We start from the raw sequence: 19,106 nt of genomic DNA on the forward strand, positions 1-19,106 counted from the left end.
GTATTTTTATTTCTCAAATGAATATAATTTTCATATGTATGAAAATTCTAAAGCTCTATAAATGTTAGGTTTAATTATTTATAATAATAATAACTTGATGGTGATAGGGCAACCCTATGAAAAACTGTTACTTTTATTTTCTATAGACTTCTGGCCTCCTTGTGGTGATCTCCTCCAGGCTTCTACTTGCATGTGGGTACACACACTCCTCACACACCCATACAACGTCCCCTCTTCCCAAAGTCTAGCATTATTTGCAAATTTCTATTAAAAGGTCTTTTCCTTTAGAGCCTTACGAGGAAACTCTGCTAGGTTATGTGAAAGATGAAATTTTGCTCGTTTTTGTTTTTGTTTTTGTTTTTGTTTGAGACGGAGCCTTGCACTGTTGCCTGGGCTGGAGTGCAATGGCGCAATCTCGGCTCACTGCAACCTCCGCCTCCTGGGTTCAAGCGATTTTCCTGCCTCAGCCTCCCAGGTAGCTGGGATTACAGGTGCCCGCTACCATGCCCAGCTAATTTTTTGTATTTTTAGTAGAGATGGAGTTTCACTATGTTGGCCAGGCTGGTCTCAAACTCCTGACCTCGTGATCCACCCTCCTCGGGCTCCCAAACTGCTGGGATTACAGGCGTGAGCCACCGCACCCGACCCAAAAGGTGAAATATTAATGGATAATATCTTATGGATGATAACCTGAGGTATTAATGAATTATATCTTAAAATTTTCTCCTTCCCACCACCTCCAATACCAAAGACAACGTATTTACATTTTAGTATTGGCCTTCACTGTCTTAACCAATTGTGGGTATTTAAGGTCAATGTGGGAAATATTTGATATCTCAAATGAAAACCATACCAATCTAATATGGTATATGGATTAGTTAAGACTCTTGGTTACATGTGACAGAACTGTAATTCAAAATAGTGTGGACAAAAAATTAAATTTATTAGAAAAATATGGGGTGGGTTGGACCTTAGGTTCATGTGGAATGAGGACTTCAGAATCCATCAGTACAATGTCCATGTCTTGTCTATGTTTCTTGTGATATGTTTGGCATGAATCTTTCAAACCAACTTCCTTCATGTGGAATGAAACGTGGTACCAGTAGTATTTGTGCTTTATAGCTTAACCCCCAGAGAGGGTCTAGCAACCTTCCCTGATGTCTAGATTGAAAAGCATCCTGGGGAAAGGGACTGGCTGGCCTGGCTGGTATCATGTACCCATTCCTAGACAAATTAACTCTGGCCAGAAACAAAGGACTCTGTGATTGGCATCCTCCACTTGAACCTCATGTTTGAAATTGGTCTGTGGGGTGTGAGAGTTCTGAACAGCACAGCAATAAATATCCATTATATCTATGACTCATCAGAAGTATATAAACCTAACTTATGTGTGATCATGGTCGTTCATCCTTAAGGAAGGGGGCTTAATACCCTTTGTCTCTCTCCTGTAGTCTCTAGTGTTATCCCTCTTCCCAAAAAGCCCTTCCCTTCTGACCTCTCTCTGCCTAGGCAACACTCTGACTGGTGTCCCACAGGTAATCACTCCTTCCTCTGTGCTCCCATGGACTTTGCTCTTGCCATTCTCAACTATTATAGTCTGTTCAATAAATTCATTTACTCAACCAACATCTGATGAGGTCCTCCTGTTGCCAGACACTGTACTAGGATCTTTGTTTTGTGGTTTATCAGCAGAGGTGACACATTGTGATCATATCTCTCATGAACAACTTAATATAGTTTCTTGAACTGAAACTCATGCTCTCTTCTTTGTGAATTCTTTTGCCAAAACATGAGGTACAAAGCGTTGGATCTCATATCATCTTCTTGTGTTTCAGTTATCCACAGCAAGAAAGAATTTGTACAGAAAAGGTTTGTCTGTATAATACTCCCTTAAGGTGCCACTGGCCATCTGGTGGCACCTGCCCATATTTCAGGCATCAGACCACTCACACATTCATTCATCAAATATTTATTAAAAGCCTTCTATGTGCCGGATGCTGTAGCATGCTCTGGGGACCCAGGAGTAAACAAGAGAGATACAGGGTGCGACTGCATGCCCTTACAGGGAATTACACAGACAATTGTTAACAATTCTGCCAACAATTAGTTCCTTTTAGAAATGACAGAAAAAATCATCCTATTTCCAGTATTTGCTTGGCATGCCAAGCCCATGCCCTGTATGTTTGGGAAATGCCATAGCAAGATCTCAAGATTACTTTTAGTCAGCCCAACTGGGAAACAATATTTGTCCACTTGACAAAAGGGAACTCAAACTGTAAAAAAATCCTTAAGATAGTCTCCCTCAGAGCCCTCCAGCCCAATCTGCCTGCTTTGATGGGAGAATCACTAGGGCAGGCAGGGATCTCTAGAGTGATTGAATATGCAAATGATTTCCTCATCCACAGCCAGAGGAAAGTAACTGCCAGTCACTCTGTTGTGCGTTATCTTGAAAAGAACCTTCACCTACCAGGAAGCAGAAAGGTTATCAAATGCTGGTAACTGTCATTAGTTTTCAGATAGGATTCTCAGAAATCAGAGGGTTGCTTAATTTATATGCCAGGAAGAAAACCTCAATCACCTAGCTCAGCAGCTGGGGTGTGAAGAACATTTGCTTTCACCAGTTAGCCAACTGATAACTTAAAATGAAAAAAAAACTTTAGTGTTCTTCCAAGGTTGCAGCGTACCTCCTGTGTAGTTTCCTTGGTTGGCATGGTTTGCCTACCCTGTAACCCCTATTCCTTGGCACAGTCAGCTGAGCAGTCCACACAGCAGGGTCAGTGCCGCCATTTTGTTATCCTCATCCCCAGGTTGTGGTGGCTGTCCTTGGTATTCCTCTAGCCTGGGAATCATGTAGAAACAGACACCTAGAGTTTCACAGAAGCATGGCAGTCACTAATCCAACTCGTCTTTTTGGTAAACATTCTTGACTCTTGATAAAAACTAAATACATAAATGATTTCTATGTTTGAGCAAAGAGTTTTGTTGGTTTCCCTTTCTTCAATCGACAGAATCTTTCGCTAATGATATTTCCTAATGGACATAGAGGGATTTCAAAGTGGTCTAAGATGTTCTTCTAACCCTGTAAGAACTTTATGACTATGGGTTCCATTTAAAAAAAAAAAAAAAAAAAAAAACCCTTTGTGACTGTAAAAAAAAGAGGTTGTCTTTTCAATGTCCATTATTTAAGAATATATATTAAAACCAAAAGCTACAGTGAATCTAGTGAAGTTGTAAATGAAATTTTAATTTATTAATCTCAATAATTCCTTTGGAAATCTGAAAGATAGTGGTACATGCATGTGTGAGACTTATTTTTACTCTGTCTACAGACAGCATTTGGGAGCATATAGGGGATTTGTAGACAAGATGCAGTAGCTTAATCTACCAATCAGGAACCTCTGGCTTACAGAAATAGCTTGGTAGCAGGAATTACTTAAGAGTCTCCTTCTTTCTTTTCCTCCCTTGAGTCATTCCACTCAAGTCAAAGCCCCACAGTGGGAGAGTTTAATGGGCAGGGCATCACGACTTAAATTCCCATCACAATTATAAAGCAGAAAGGAAAGGCAGTTTCCCACAAGAAAGCCAGAAGTTTACAGAAAAAGGATGAAACAGAAGATGGGTAGCCAGAAAACAGCTATCCATTACAAACAATTTCAAAAGATCATTCATATATTTATTTAATCATGTGTATTGATCAATTCGATCATTAATTGTAAAGAATTAAAGGAAATAAGCCTAGAAAAGTAAAACTTGAGGCAAGCACAAGGGAAATGGCCTATTCTAGCTAATGGAATATATTCCAGCCTGAGATGGCAGGCTTGCTGTACCTGGGACACAGGTGAGTGAGGAGGACCTCAACCCCGGGGAGTGATTATGCCCTGGCACCAGGCCCACTTTCCTTCGCTCTCAAAGATACCGCTATTGACACGTCTGAGCTGGACTGGGAACTTTGAGTTGTCTTATGGCTGCAATCACCGATTTGTGTTAATCACCCCTTTCTTCCCTTGATTCTCACTTACTGTCCCACATGACTCCTCTATCATAGATAGTAAATAAAAGCTTGAATGCACGCATTAATGAACGGAAGACTAGACTGGCCCAAGGTGGGATCTAGGACTGTGACTACATTTTTTATTTGTTGAGCCAAAGAAGTCCCATAAAACAAGGGGTCTTACTCCCATCAATCAAAGTTAAGACTGTACCTGGGGCTTTTTCTATGGCATGGGTCAGCCTTTACAGTGAGGTCTGCTTTGTATCTCCTCACCCATCACCTTTCAAAATATACACTTCTAACATCACCCTCTCCAGTACTAACCTTACCTCAACACATCTTTATGGTGTGCCTGCAAAAACAAGGTATTACAGGAGATGCCCCAGAGGAAGATGACAGTCTACCAGAGGATGCACAGATCTAGGCAGAGATGTTCAACGGAAACAGCAGCAGTGGTGGCAGCACATGAAAAGGAGCAATTCTGATTGGCGGGGGTGGAACCTTCTATGGGGATTAGAGTGAGTTTCATAGAAGGAGTGGCCAAAAAAAAAATTTAAATGCTAAAAAATAAAAATTGTCAAAAAAATGTCTTCTAGGCCAATTAATGCCTTAATTTTAACCCTTACCCTTTGTAGGTACTTACTTTAAAATGCAAATGTGCTTGGAAGAGGTAACACATTGCATTGCTTATTCATTATAATTTTTGTATATTTTCTACTATATATTAGAGAATATATTCATTTATTAGGTCCTTCAGAGGAACTGAGGAATGAACATAGAAAAGAAACAGGGCCAAGAGGAGAGCTTAAATACACATCTTTCCTCTGTGCATCCAAATAACGCTGTGGTTAAGGGGCAGACTCTCAGGGAGTGAGCGATGCTAAGGTTAAAGCCTGTTGTCTGGCTTTGCTGTCTGGATGGCACTGGGGAAATCACAGATTCTCCCTAAGCCTCAATTCCTTTTTCTGTGAAATCGGGATAATAATGGTACCTACCTGATAGAATTATTGTAAGAATCAAAGAAGATGGCATGTATAAAATATTTAGTTGATTCTTAGTACACAACAAGCATTCAATAAGTGCTGCAGAATAATAATAAGAGGAGAGGAGGAATAAAAGTGATTGATGATGATGATGATGATGATGACGACGACGACAGTGACTTTGGAATCTGACGATGTGAATGGCAATCCTGACTCTGTTACTTGCCAAATGTGAGACACTTTAGTCTCCATCTGCACGTCTGTCCAAACCTCTTAAGGTTTTTGTGAGAACTTTATGACAGGTGTCTGGCACATAGTAAGTGCTCCAGATAGGCAGGTCTGACCTAAAGAGCTGCAGAGATGAACACTCTTCTCTGGAAAGGATTGGTCTTTTCCTGTGTCTTAATGGCTCCCTAGGCCTTTTGCTGGATAGCAAGACTTTCATCAAAGGGCAGTGCCTTAGATAAAAGTCTGGGTCAAAAAGAAGTGGCCAGTTAGGTGAGCTTCTTCCATAATCTAAGAAGAACTACAGGGTGGTGAGAGGACATTACACCGTCTCACAAGGGAATCAGAAACTCCTGAACAAGGTTAAAATAAGAACCCTGGCCAGGCACGATGGCTTACACCTGTAATCCCAGCACTGTGGGAGGTTGAGGCAGGAGGCTTGCTTGAGCTCAGGAGTTTGAGACCAACCTAGGCAACAGAGTAAGACCCCCATTTCTATAATATATACATACACACACATTAATATATATTTACATGTGTATACATGTATATATGACATATATTTACATGTGTATACCTGTATAATATATATTTACATGTGTATACCTGTATAATATATATTTACATGTGTATACCTGTATAATATATACTTACATGTGTATACCTGTATAATATATATTTACATGTGTATACCTGTATAATATATATTTACATGTGTATACCTGTATATATATATGTACATGTGCATACCTGTATATATATGTACATGTGTATACCTGAATATATATGTACATGTGTATACCTGTATATATATATTTACATGTGTATACCTGTATATATATATATATATATTTACATGTGTATACCTGTATATAGCACATATAATATATTTATGTATATATGATATATCATATATACCTATATTTATGTATATATGATATATCATATATACATATATTTAGGTATATATGATATATATAATATATACGTGTGTATATATTATATATACATGTATATATAATATATACATATATTTATATGTATAATATATACATGTATATATTATATATACATGCATAGTATGTACATAAATATATGTATATATTATATATAAATTATATATATTATATCTAAATTATATATAAATATGTATACATATATAAATGTATATGTATAAATATATAAATATATATGTATTATATATGTATATTATTATATATATATAATTTTATTTTATAAAATATAAAATTAGTCAGGTCTGGTAGTACACGCCTGTAGTCCCAGCTACTCAGGAGGCTGAGGTGGGAAGATTGTTTGAACCCGGGAAGTCGAGGCTACAGTGAGCTGTGATCACACCACTGCACTCCAGCCTGGGTGGCAGAGTGAGACCCTGTCTCAAATAAATAAATAAATAAATAAGAAAGAACCCTGACAGGTTTGTAAGGCTCAGCAGTTCTCTGTGTCTTGGGCTGGCCCAGCAGCTGCCCTGGAGGGAAATACAGCAAATTCTTAAAAGCAAGCGGGGCCTCAGTGGTTGTCTTTGCAGCCAGCAGGACCCATGTGCCCCTCTCCACAGCCCCTCTTCCTCCAACTGAAGAAGAGAGCCCAGGGGACAAGTAGCTAGAAAGAGCAAGGTCACCTCTTCATGAAAAGAGGAAGACAGGGGACAAAAATCCCGTGCTCAGCAGGAAAGGAGAACACAGAAGGAGGGAGGGACATTTCAGGAGGGAGGTGGCTAGGAAGCCCCAACAGAGGAACAAGAGTCAAACTTCACCATTGCTGGGGCCCGGCGGGTGTGATTAAACAGGCAGCAGAGACTCCGAGGCATTACAGAAGGATCATTAGTGCTCAGACCCCACTGCCAGTCATATCTGAAATGAGTTTGGATTTAGAGACCCAGCACTGAGCTGAGTGGTGTGGATCAGGAGTGAAGCACACGACTTAATCAGAGGCATGAAAGTAGCTGACAAACCACAGCATGATTTGTCATCATCTTGGAGCTCAGCAAGTGTTTGTCGCTGAAAGAATCAATACCTGGAGGGAAAAGGGCCATATTTTTAGAAACTCCTGGATGGGTAATTTATTTCGAGTGAGTAGAGAGCTTATTTATGTTGGCACCCCCTCAAATCCAATGGACAGGATATTTACACGAAGCCAGAAAATGCTATCATTTCTTTGAATCAATTTGCCCCTTTGAACAGCTGTACCTTGAAGCTTTCAGTGATAAACTCACACCCCTTGCTAACAGCTCTACCCAGGAAACCATTTCCAATCCCACCTTTACCAGTGCTGCCTTCGGTTTGGGTGGAATGTTACATGTTTCAACACTTTTCCACATAGATTCTGTTTTCTGAGGCACAATTAAGATGGGCAGGGCAGGTGATGTTAGCCCCATTCTACAGATGAAGAAACGAAGGCTCGTGAGTTGAAGGTAGGATTAGTCAATGTAAAGGAGAGTCAGAAAGCGAGATCTCCCCACCTCAGGTTGTGTTTCATCCCCATTGGACTAAAAGAGTTTGTACAACAGAAATGCCTTTAAAAAAAGCACTTAGCTACAAGACTGTTCACCAGGAAGCAATGTGCTGTGCAAGTAAGGAGTAGAGGGTCTGCAGTTGAACTTGAATTAAAATCCCAGCCCATGAGATTTAAATAGGTTTGACCATGGGGAGCCTTCTTTACCTTTCAGTCACAGATTTCTCATCTCTAAAGAGAGGCAAATTAAAGTTCCTGCTTCACAGAATGATGGTAAGCTTGAAAATAAATAATAAAGTTCTCATTACAGTGTCTGGCAGAAATAAGAGTCCAGTAAATGCTATTTATTTTGCTCTATTAGCTACTATTTTCACAGCATTTTTATAACAACAAAACAAATTGAAACACTATACCTATTAAATGGTGAAATGATTAAAGGAAATACGGTCAATTTTGTTCCTGGACTAAACTGAGGGTTGGGCTGCTATTTCTCATGGCCCAATAACAAGATGCAGATGAACTGGGGAGGAAGAGAGTTTTTATTTCTCTAACCAGTTACAGGGAGAAGGCCTGGAAGTTATTGCCAGACCGACTCAAAATTACAAAGTTTTCCAGAGTTTATATACCTTCTAAGCTATATGTCTACGTGTAAGTGTGCATTCGTCTGAAGACATAAGTGATTAACTTCTTTTAATCTATAACTGAGGTCTGGGTCCTGAAGACCTACTTCTGGAGCCTCAGTAAGTTTAATCTAAATGAGTCTAGGTGCTGGGGTGATTACTTTATCTTGTCTCCTGACAAATCATAAGGATTTGGGGAGTTCCTTTAGACACCAGTAAACTTGTTTGTGGAGGCCTGGGGAGTTTTTTCAGATCCCCAATTAAACTTGTTTCATCCTGAAAAGGGTCCTGCTAAGAATTCCTTCATTATCCTCTCATGCTTCAAGTCCCAGGAAAAGCCTAGGCAACCTTGGTGGGATCTTTGTTACATTCCAGCCTTTGTATAAGGACACTGGCTCAATCAGCTTTTAATGTTTAATCTAGCTACTCAGTGCTGGCACAGTTGTAATGGAGGCCTGCATTAGTGAGACCTGGCCTGCCACATATTCATACAATAGGTTTTTGTGCAGATGTTAATAAAAATGTAGAAAAATTTAATAACCTGTAAAAATGTTCAAGATCTATGAACACTAAATCTCATTGTTAAAATGCATAAATACACATATATATACCTACACAAATATATGTGGGTGTGGAGATATATATATGTGTGTATATATACATATATGTGTGTGTGTACATATATATAGATACATATATAGATATCTATATATATATATATATATATATTTTTTTTTTTTAGACAGAGCCTTGCTCTGCCAGGCTGGAGTGCAGTGGCGCAATCTCGGCTCACTGCAACCTCCACCTCCCAGGTTCAAGTGATTCTCGTGCCTCAGCCTCCCGAGTAGCTGATATTAGAGGCACACACCACCATGCCTGGCTAATTTTTGTATTTTTAGTAGAGACGGGGTTTCACCAGGCTGGTCTCGAACGGCTGACCTCAGGTGATCTGCCTGCCTCAGCCTCCCAAAGTGCTGGGATTACAGGTGCGAGCCACCATGCCCGGCTAATGGATATATATATTTAAAACCCTGGAAGTATTACATGCGCAAGCATTTTAGCTGTGGATATCTCTATGTGGTGTGATTTATAATGCCTTCTTTTTAATAATCTATTTCTGTGGTATCCAGTGTGATAACCACTAGCCACATGTAGCTATTTAAGCTTAATTAAAATCAAATTAAATTTTTTAAGAAAACAATTCCTTAGTCAAACTACCACACTTCAAATGCTCAATAGCCACATGTGATTAGTGGCTTCCATACTTCAGAACATTCCATCATTGCAGTAAGTTCTATTAGATCTGGGCTAGAGCCCTAGACCCAGGCAAGTCAGAGAAATGCAATCAGGGTAATCACTTCCCTCTGCCCTGCATCAAACTTTTCATTGGCATTTGCTTTCTCTTCCTTAATGAGGACTTAACTTTTTTTCTGACACATTACAACTATCAAAGTGTGACAAAGCAGGGATTACCTTATTTGCAATGGTTCTAACAGTGATTAGCTCTCCCAATGATCCTATTAAGACTAGATCCATCCGAATTAATAAACTCACAGAGTCCTCTCTCTCACAGGAGGTACAGTTCGAACCAGAGCTTTTCCACAATACCATCGTGTGTGAGAAACCCAACAACCACCTCAACAAATTTAAGGGTTATATGTAAGTATCTCATGTTCCATGCTGCTAGTAAATATCTCTGCTGCAGCTAGAAAATATATTTGTCTAGAAATGACCAAACAAATAAGCATCTTCATCCTGAGGAATTTTATTTTTGTGTGTGTGATAAAGAGGGACTAGAGAAATTAAAATTGGGAAACCTTTTCTTTTTTTTTTTTTTTTTTTTTTGCTGAGTGATATTTATGTTGCAGGGTTAAATTCACCAATGTAGTTAAAAAAAAACCTTAGTAAAATAGCATCAAAATCAAGATTGTGCTCTGATTCAGGAAGGTGAATATGATTTAATTAAGATCAATTTTTTAAGTGCCTATATTGCATTGTAGGTTAAGAACAGGGACTTTGGAATTGGACAGATCTGGGTTTGAATCGGGGTTCTGCAAATTACAAGCTATATGACCTTGGGTAAATTAATTCACCTCTCTGAGCCTGTTTCCACATCCATAAAATGAAATTATAATATCTATATCAAAGGGTTTTTCTTTTCTAAGATTAAGTGTCAGCATACACAAAGCCCTTAGCACAGCAACTGGCAGAGAGGAAATATTCAGTTAACAGTGGCTCCTGCTATTAGGATAGTTGTTATTCTTATTCCTCAACTTTGGTTCAGCCTAAGAATTTTACTGCAATTCTGCTCCCATATCAGACCACTAGACTTCTCACAAAATAAGAGCCATAGTAATAGATGTGAGTAAATGCCCTTATACGATGCTTTTCTACAGGGGTGTCCAAACTTCTGGCTTCCCTGGGCCACATTGGAAGAATTGTCTTGGGCCACACATAAAATACACTAACCCTAACAATAGCTGATGAGCTAAGTAGTAATAATAATAATAATCTCATAATGTTTTAAGAAAGTTTACGAATTTGTGTTGGGCCATGTTCAAAGCCACCCTGGGCCACATGTGGGCCATGGGTTGGACAAGCTTGCTTTAACAGTTTTCAGAGGACTTCTAGAGAACATTATCACACGTAATCTTCACAACAACCCCAGAAAGCGAATATCGCGATGTGGATTATGATGATCTGAGACTTTATAGACGCAAAGATTCTCCCTAACTCACAGCAGGTACAAGACAAAGCCAGGACTTATATGAGGGTCTTTTGACTCCAGCCCCAGTGTGCTTTCCATAGCCATACATTGCGGAGCTCAGCCATGTTACACCAATTTCTCCACCAATAGGGCCTGCAGCTCCCTGAAATGCAGTTGTCTTTGCTTTCTTCCACCCACATGTCCTCAGGCCATGAGGGATATAACGAGGAGAAATAGAAAGGAGAAACAATAAGAACAATACCAGAGAAACCGTAGCTTTTATAGGCAAATTACTTTTAAAATACACAGAGCCAGCAGAAAGAGACAAGCAGAGAAGGGCCTGAAGTCCTGGGAAAAAGGCCTTCTCTGCAAAGGATGGTAAAGCCTGTCACCTGCTCTGAAGAGAAGGGCGCCCCCTGTGCCTTAGGTTCGTGAACTTGATTCATCCCAAATCCCTCATGCCTTGAGTCACTCTCCACATCCTCTTAGAAAACAGCCTCATTGTTAGATTTCTGTTTAGGACCCTTTCTCCCCAAAACAGCTCAGGCTAACAGCCAGCCTTTCTCAGCTTTCAACCTGGGCTCCAGCCTGCCCCTCTCAGACAGATTTCAGGACAGAACTCTCCCAGCTTCACTCAGCCCCCAGCACCTCCTCTTCCTAGTTGCTGCTCTGGGAGACCTGTCCTTCCTCCACCTGACTGGGCCTCATGGATGAGTCCTAAAAGTCCAGTTGGACAGCGGAGTAGCTAACCCATGGAATGAAGGAGAATTCCTTGCTGTGCTCCTACATCCTTGCTGTACTCCACAAGAACACCCTCAGGCCTGGCACCCACAGATGGTCTCCACCTTCTTCCTGAGCAGACCCACTGGTCTGATGCCTCTGGGTTTCCCAGAAGCTTCTGTGGGTCCCGTTAATTTAGAAGCTCCCTGAGGCTGCACAGGCTGGCTAGAAGATGAACAGCTTTTAATGATCTGTTTGAAAGTTTGGGGTGTCCAATTTGAAAAAGCAACTTTTGAATGAAAGAACCTCTACAGAGCAGTGGTTCTCAACCAGGGACAATCACCACCACCACCAACACCACCACTCAAACCAGGAAACATTGGACAATGTCTAGAATCATTTTTCTTCCCACAACTGGGGAGGGGTGCTGTTGGCATCCACTGGGTAGAGGCCAGGGATGCTGCAATGCACAGGACAGCCCCCCACCCCAGCAGAGAATTGTGTAGTCCAAAATGTTCATATCACCAAGGTTGAGAAATGCTGGCCTATAAAAAGTATAATAGACCATCCTTGTAAACCAAGAGCGCTAAATAGACAGCAGCTATAAGATAGCAAATCCTTTTCTACCATTCTTTGAAAAGGAACATTGCAACCGAGAGAAGTAGAAGCCTCTCCCATATGCTATCACTTCAGAACATCCTAAAATCATTCTTGAAACCACAAGCTACTGACAGTGAGACAAGCAAGGTTCATTAGCCCAATATTAAATCCACAGCCAACCTCCTCCTTAATGAACAGAGGGAGCAACAGTGGGTCCTGAACCTCAGTCATTCTTAGACTACCTTTATGATTTTTATCATATTCAGTAAGATCTATTTTATCTACCAGATTTTTAATTACCTTACTTTTTCTCAAATTTATTTGAAAAGGAAAATTTATATCACTGGGCCCTATGGGAAACCAGGATCACTTGCTATACTTAAGAGGTAAAAATTCGTACAATGAAATCAAAACAGTTATATTCTAACTACAGATTATTATTTGCTGTAGCATCCTTTGCATTAAAAAGTAGGATAGACAAACATTAGAATAGGGTCAAGAATATACTAACATGAAATGAAACATCCCCCTTGACATATTCAGCAGAACTGAAAATAGAAATGACTCTGATTTAGTGTGGGCGAGTGGGGTAGTACTTTAGGTACCCTAATGTGGTGAAAATCTCAGTGGGGTGGGTGTCTGTAACCTAGATTCCCTGGTCTTAGGATGTCCCATGTACTCGTTGTATAGCCTTGGAAAAATCTCAGCCACTCTGAGCTTCTACTTTTTCATAATAAAAATAATCATCCTGCTAACTTCCCAGACCACAAAGAGTCAAACAAAATCATGTAAGTAAATGTAGTTTATAAACACAGGAATCATTAGCATTAAAAGGCATATTGAGTGGCAGTATAGCACTCTGGGGCCAGACTAGTTTTGAATCCCCATTCTGCCACTTCCTGGCTTTATGAACTTGCCTCAGTTTCCCTATCTTTAAAGTGGATATGATAACATGCCCTGTCTTATAAGGTTGTCATGAGGCTTGAGTGAAAAAGGCTTATAACTAGACTTAGCGATAAGAAGTATTGAAGAACTACAAGTTTAAAAAAGAGCTCTAAGAGTTCGGATTATTATTTTTCTGTTCTCCCCAATAGGTTTGGAAAGTTATATTTAAGCTTGCTGAAATTCTAAAAGGAACAGCATCATGATAGAGTAAAGGTCAGACCCCAGGTCATAACTAGAGTTGATTGGACTCAGAAGTTTCTAGTGTGAGGTGGAAAACTGCAATGCTCCCTGGACTAGAAGAAAGAAGAAACTATCTCTACTTTTAGGATCTGCCTCCCAATAATTTGGGCAAAGGGCCACTCCTGTGAGGTCTGTTTATTTTATGAGCTATTGAGCAAGTGAAAGCTGGTACAGGAAAGAGGCTGAGTGATGTGGCTCAGAACAAGAGGAACCCACGACCTGCCCTTCCTTACTTTACCATTCTTACCTGTCCCCTGTCCCCTGTATGAAAAGCAAGACTACCTGGAGGCTCCCCTTGGAAGTTCAGCTTCTGCAGTTCAGGTCCCCAGAAGCTGAATTACAATGAGCATGTGAACACTGCCAGTCCTTATAAGGCCAGAAGCCAGTTCCCTTGCACTTTGCCCCTAAAACAATTTTGTTTGTTTGTTTGTTTTTTAAAGTGACAGGAAGTTTATTAAGAAAGGGATAAAAGAAAGGTTACTCCATAGCAGAGCAGCCCCTTGCCTTTTTTTTTTTTTTTTTAAGATGGAGTCGCGCCCCGTAGCCCAGGCTGGAGTGCAAAGGCATGATCTCGGCTCATGGCAACCTCCGCCTCCCGGGTTCAAGCGATTCTCCTGTCTCAGCCTCCCAAGTAGATGGGATTACAGGCACCTGCCACTATGCCTGACTAATTTTTTGTATTTTTAGTAGAGACAGGGTTTCACCATGTTGGCCAGGCTGACCTCGAACTCCTGACCTCATGATCCACCTGCCTCGGCCTCCCAAAGTGCTGAGATTACAGGCTTGAGCCACTGCACCCGGCCCTACTGGTTGCCCATTTTTATGGGTATTTCTTGATTATATGCTAAACAAAGGGTGTATTATTCATGAGTTTCCTAGGACAGGCATGGGTAATTCCCAGAGCTGAGGGTTTCTCCCCTTTCTAGACCATATAGGGTAACTTCCTGACGTTGCCATGGCATCTGTAAACTGTCATGGCTCTGGTGGGAGTGTAGCAGTGAGGACAACCAGAGGTCACTCTCATCACCATCTTGGTTTTGGTGGGTTTTGGCTGACTTCTTTGCTGCAACCTGCATAAAAACATTTTGAATATGAGAATTGAAGCCAAGGCTTTTTCACCAGAGTTCTGCCTTTTATGTTGGTAAATGGGACAGTTTTCTCAGGGTGGACAATTCCCTTCTAATGGTCTAGCTCCCACCCAGGCCTCCTAGGAGCAATAGAGATCTGCCCTTGAACATGAAGGAGATTAGATTCTGAGCTACCATCACTCTTCTGAAAAAACAGGAAGGAGAGGGATCATGTTCACTCACCACTTCTAGTTCTGTGACACTACCCAGTGACAGCATCGAGAGGCCACCAAACCACCCCCTGTCTTTTATTCATCATCCCCAGGGAGCATCCTGACCAGACCAGGACTGGCTTTGGCTGTGAGAGTCTTCTGCTTCGAGGCTGCACCATCAGAAACACCGAGATGGCTGTTGGCATTGTCATCTATGCAGGTCATTGTCTCTGGGCACATTGTCTCTGGGTAGTTTCTTTTGTCTGAATTTTCCTTTATCCTTCCCCCTCCAAATCCATCTTCAGTCAATGGGAACCAACAACTGTTCACAGTAACTTCCCATTTCTCAGCTAAGCAAACGGAGGCTGGGAATCACAGCAGTTCACTCACTCTACAGGAGACATAATGAGATTCCGAATTAATATCACCCATCTGCACAAGACAGGGAAAGGGATTCACAGTCATCCCAGTGGTTTTGTGCTACTAACTAAAGCCAGAATGAAGTGTCTCTTCTTGAGCCTGTGGAATAACCTCACCAAACTTAACAACTTCCCCTTTGGAGCCTCAATTTCCTCATTTGTACGGTGGGGAGAATATTTGTATTTGCCTCATAGAGTGTTTGTAAGGATCAAATTACTCAGCACATGAAAAGCATCCAGCACTGCCTAAAGCAAAGAGAGGGCTCAGTGGGTTTTAGTTGTTTTTGCAGTTATGTTTTTACTATTACCTTTATCTTATGGCTCCAGATACGGAGGCCTATCTCTCCTTCCCACTTTGATCCTGCTTTCCAATGAAAGAAGATAATAGTAGCACTTCTCACAATGAAATCTAAAGTCTTGGAGGGCAGTCTTGGGGCTGCTGTATCTCTAGTACTTAACACCAGTGCTCGTAGGTACACAATGCACCTGTTGTTACATGAACACCTGAAGACTTCGGCCACAACAAAGGAAACATGGCCTCTCTGGAGCATCTACCTTCGCTGGAAAACTCCAGAACGTGTTTTCTTCTGAGTCTTCCACTCACTGGGACACCTCGGAATAGTTTGCTTATTGCTTTTTTGTTTGGTTTGGTCTCCATAGAACCCCACTTCTGATGGACATAGAAGAGCATTCAAATATCCATCTACCATAAGATTTACTCTCTGGGATTGTCAAAGAAAAACAGGTCTTTTTAAACATAATGTCACGATTTAGCTAGCTTTCCCTAATTTGGGAGAGGGGGATTATATTTGTCAGTTCAGATGACTTATTTCAAAGATCTTTAGCAATGGAGTTCAACACCATTTGGTAAACCTATTAAAAATGAACTCTCCAGCAATCTCCACTCTACCAAAAAAGAAAATAGTAATCATAATCACATAGATTTAGAGCTTTGCTTCTCTGCCTGAACAGAAATGAAGAAGAAACCTTGAGTAGGTGATGGGAGTGGTATATAAGGTGGCAGATATGGAGTGTGTTAACCATGGCTCCAGCTAGTCGGGCTGCCTACAGGTAAAATCCATTCATATTCTGCATGTTCCTGAACAAGATGGTTGAACTTTCAATGCAAGAGGGACTAATAATTTCTACCTTGTAGCTTTATAAGGTTCGAATGAGATTATCTGAAAAGGGCCTAATACGACAGTTGGAATACATCAGGCCCTCAAAAATATGAGAAAGAAAAGACATCAGTTGTTTTTAGCATTATTATCTAGAGCTGGGGTTCTCACCTTTGGCACCATTGACATTTTGGTCCATATTATTCTTTGTGACGGAGGCTGTCCTATAGGGTATTTAGCAGCATCTCTGGCCTCTACCCACAAGATGCATTAGCACCCCCCACCAAGTGAGATAACCCCAAATTTCTCAAGATGTTGCCAAATGTCCTCTGGGGAGTAAAATCACTCCTGGTTGAGAGCAATGTCCAGAGTTCTCATTTCACCCTTGACATTATCAGTGGGTAAAACAGGGCCTCGGAGTCAAAGGCCCAAAAAGGCCAAGGTGAGATTTACAGAAGAAAGAGGTCCAATGTAGAAGCGTGTGCTCCTCACAGCAAACATTGAGTCCCAACTTACCAGAAACTAATTTAGTATTTTGTGTGTATTGATTTATTTTCCCACTTCATACACCATAATCATCTCCCATTTTTCAGATGAGGAACTGAAGTACAAAGAGGTTCACTCACCCAAGGTCACATGCCTCCTGAGTTGAACTCTCTGCAACCCAAGGTCAAGTATCCACAGAGCTGAGCTCTGACTCTAGAGCCCACACTCTTATCCACTGTCCCATACTTCCTCCCCTTGAACCCAACTCTTTCCAAAAGAACAGAGGGGTCTCAGAAGGCAACGATCAGGTGGGTGAAGGGGATAGTCCCAGGATCCCTGAATGGAGTGAGGCTGAGAGACAGGCAGAAAGTGTACAGGCCCAGGAGTGCTGCTGGAACCCCTGCTCACAACTGCAGCAATTTGAGTCTAATTTTAAAAGCCTAGAGTTTTTTCGCTCCTACTGTTTTGTTGCTACTTTAAATCCACAAGGCAACCAGCTAAACAGCATTAAAGCCGTTTGCTTCTGGAGCTGATGTATTGGTTTTCTTTAATTTGGCACAGAAAATACGTGACTGATGTGTTTTTCATTTGACTGCTGAGGAGTATGGCACTGTAGTTAACATTCAGCAGCCCCAAAGGAGAGGCTCTGTCTAAAGACAAAGTCTCAGTTTGACTCTTAGCTCTTAGGTGTGTGACCTTGGGTCCCAGGGGTTGGTGAAAGGAGAACAACACTGGCAATCTGAATCTTGGGTTCACAATGTGACTCTGACATTGACTTATTCTTTCACTTTGGGCAGATCCTTTTTACCCTCTAGCCCTCAGCTTCACCTGCTGGGGAAGAAGGTGACTGGGTGAGATTGGTAGTTTTCAAACTTTGTCATCCTTTCTTTAACCAAAATTGTATGCAAAACTTCAACATAGGAGTGGAGCTGGCCAGGGTTAGTGCTGGGGTGGGGACCTTTGGTCCCTACTACTCTCGCTCAGGCAACACCAACAACTTAGGCATGACCAAAGAAACAAGTAGGGAAACTACTGGTCCCAGGCACTGTCCTACCACAGGGCTTTTGCATATACAGTTCCCCAGCCTAAAACTCTGCTGCCAACTCTGCTTTCCCTTCAGGCCTCCCTTCAATGTCATCTCCTTGGAGCAGCTTTCCCTGAGCAGGCTCTCCAACACCACCTCTTTTCCACCTTGGCCTTTTGTTTACTGTGTATTATTTATTTCACAGGACTTATTAATAATGATAATTATCCCTTCTGTCTTTTTGTGTATCTTCACTAGAATGTGAACCCTATGTCTTGCCGTTGTATCCCACTGCTAGCCCATAACAGGTGGAACAGAACAGAACCTTTGTGCAAATTAGGAAAAGACAGCCCTTCTTTAAGGCAGCTTACTATCATTTGCCAGAACTCTGTTCATAATAAACTTATAAATCTTTAGCAACTACAGAATGAGGGCTACGCTCTAGAGTTGTGCAGGGCGTAGCCTGTGCATGTGGCTCTCTCAGTGCCCACCACAGTGTCTGGCATGCATGAAAGGGATGCTCACTGAGTAACTGCTGGTAAATTATGTGAGGCCCCTACAGCTGTTCTCAGCAACCTTCTGAGGCAGGGCAAGTTCAGGTTAAAGAGTGAAGCCTCTCTTTTATCTTAAGCTCCTGTGAGAAGAGCTGAGGGAATGGTGTAAGACGTAGGCAAACAGGAACTAAGGGATTGATTTCCTCATTTTCTCTCAAAGGCCATGAGACGAAAGCCATGCTGAACAACAGTGGCCCCCGGTACAAACGCAGCAAGATTGAGAGGCGCATGAACATAGACATCTTCTTCTGCATTGGGATCCTCATCCTCATGTGCCTTATTGGAGCTGTAGGTATGGGATGTTCTGGAAAGAACAAGGACACAGTAATCGATTTATTTGGGCAAGTTTCTTCAGCTTCCTCATTTATAAAGTAGGGTTGATAAAATGTAAAGCCTACCCTGCCTACTTTAATGGGATGCCAATGAAATGAAAATGCAAGAGAAAATCTCCTAAAAGTAGTATGTGCTCTTTAACTATTCCGAACATCATCTGATATTTATTTGGTCAAGAAATGTTTACTGAACACAGGCACTCTCGTAGCATGGAAGGAAAACAAGATGAATCAGACTGTATTTGTTTCCCATTGCTGCTGTAAAACATGAACACACAGTCATTTAGAACAACATAAATTTATTCTGTTACAGCTCTGGAGATCAGAAGTTCAAAATCAACTTCAGTAGGTTAAGGCAGGAGTCCCTAACCCTTGGGCCAAGGACCAGTAC

At 41.2% G+C, this 19,106-nt stretch overlaps 1 protein-coding gene across 2 annotated transcripts in view; it reads left to right on the top strand.

Annotated features, from left to right (window-relative positions):
• ATP10B (ATPase phospholipid transporting 10B (putative)) overlaps positions 1-19,106 on the top strand; it is a 280,412-nt gene that overhangs the window by 190,255 nt on the left and 71,051 nt on the right. For both annotated transcript variants that reach the window (XM_030825602.1, XM_030825591.1), the window contains exons 7-9: positions 9,865-9,950; positions 14,896-15,002; positions 18,544-18,675. In XM_030825602.1, coding sequence (XP_030681462.1) covers positions 9,865-9,950; positions 14,896-15,002; positions 18,544-18,675 — 325 coding nt within the window. The remainder of the gene's footprint in view (positions 1-9,864; positions 9,951-14,895; positions 15,003-18,543; positions 18,676-19,106) is intronic.

This window comes from Nomascus leucogenys, chromosome 2, assembly GCF_006542625.1.
Source record: "Nomascus leucogenys isolate Asia chromosome 2, Asia_NLE_v1, whole genome shotgun sequence".
Lineage (NCBI taxonomy): Eukaryota > Metazoa > Chordata > Mammalia > Primates > Hylobatidae > Nomascus > Nomascus leucogenys.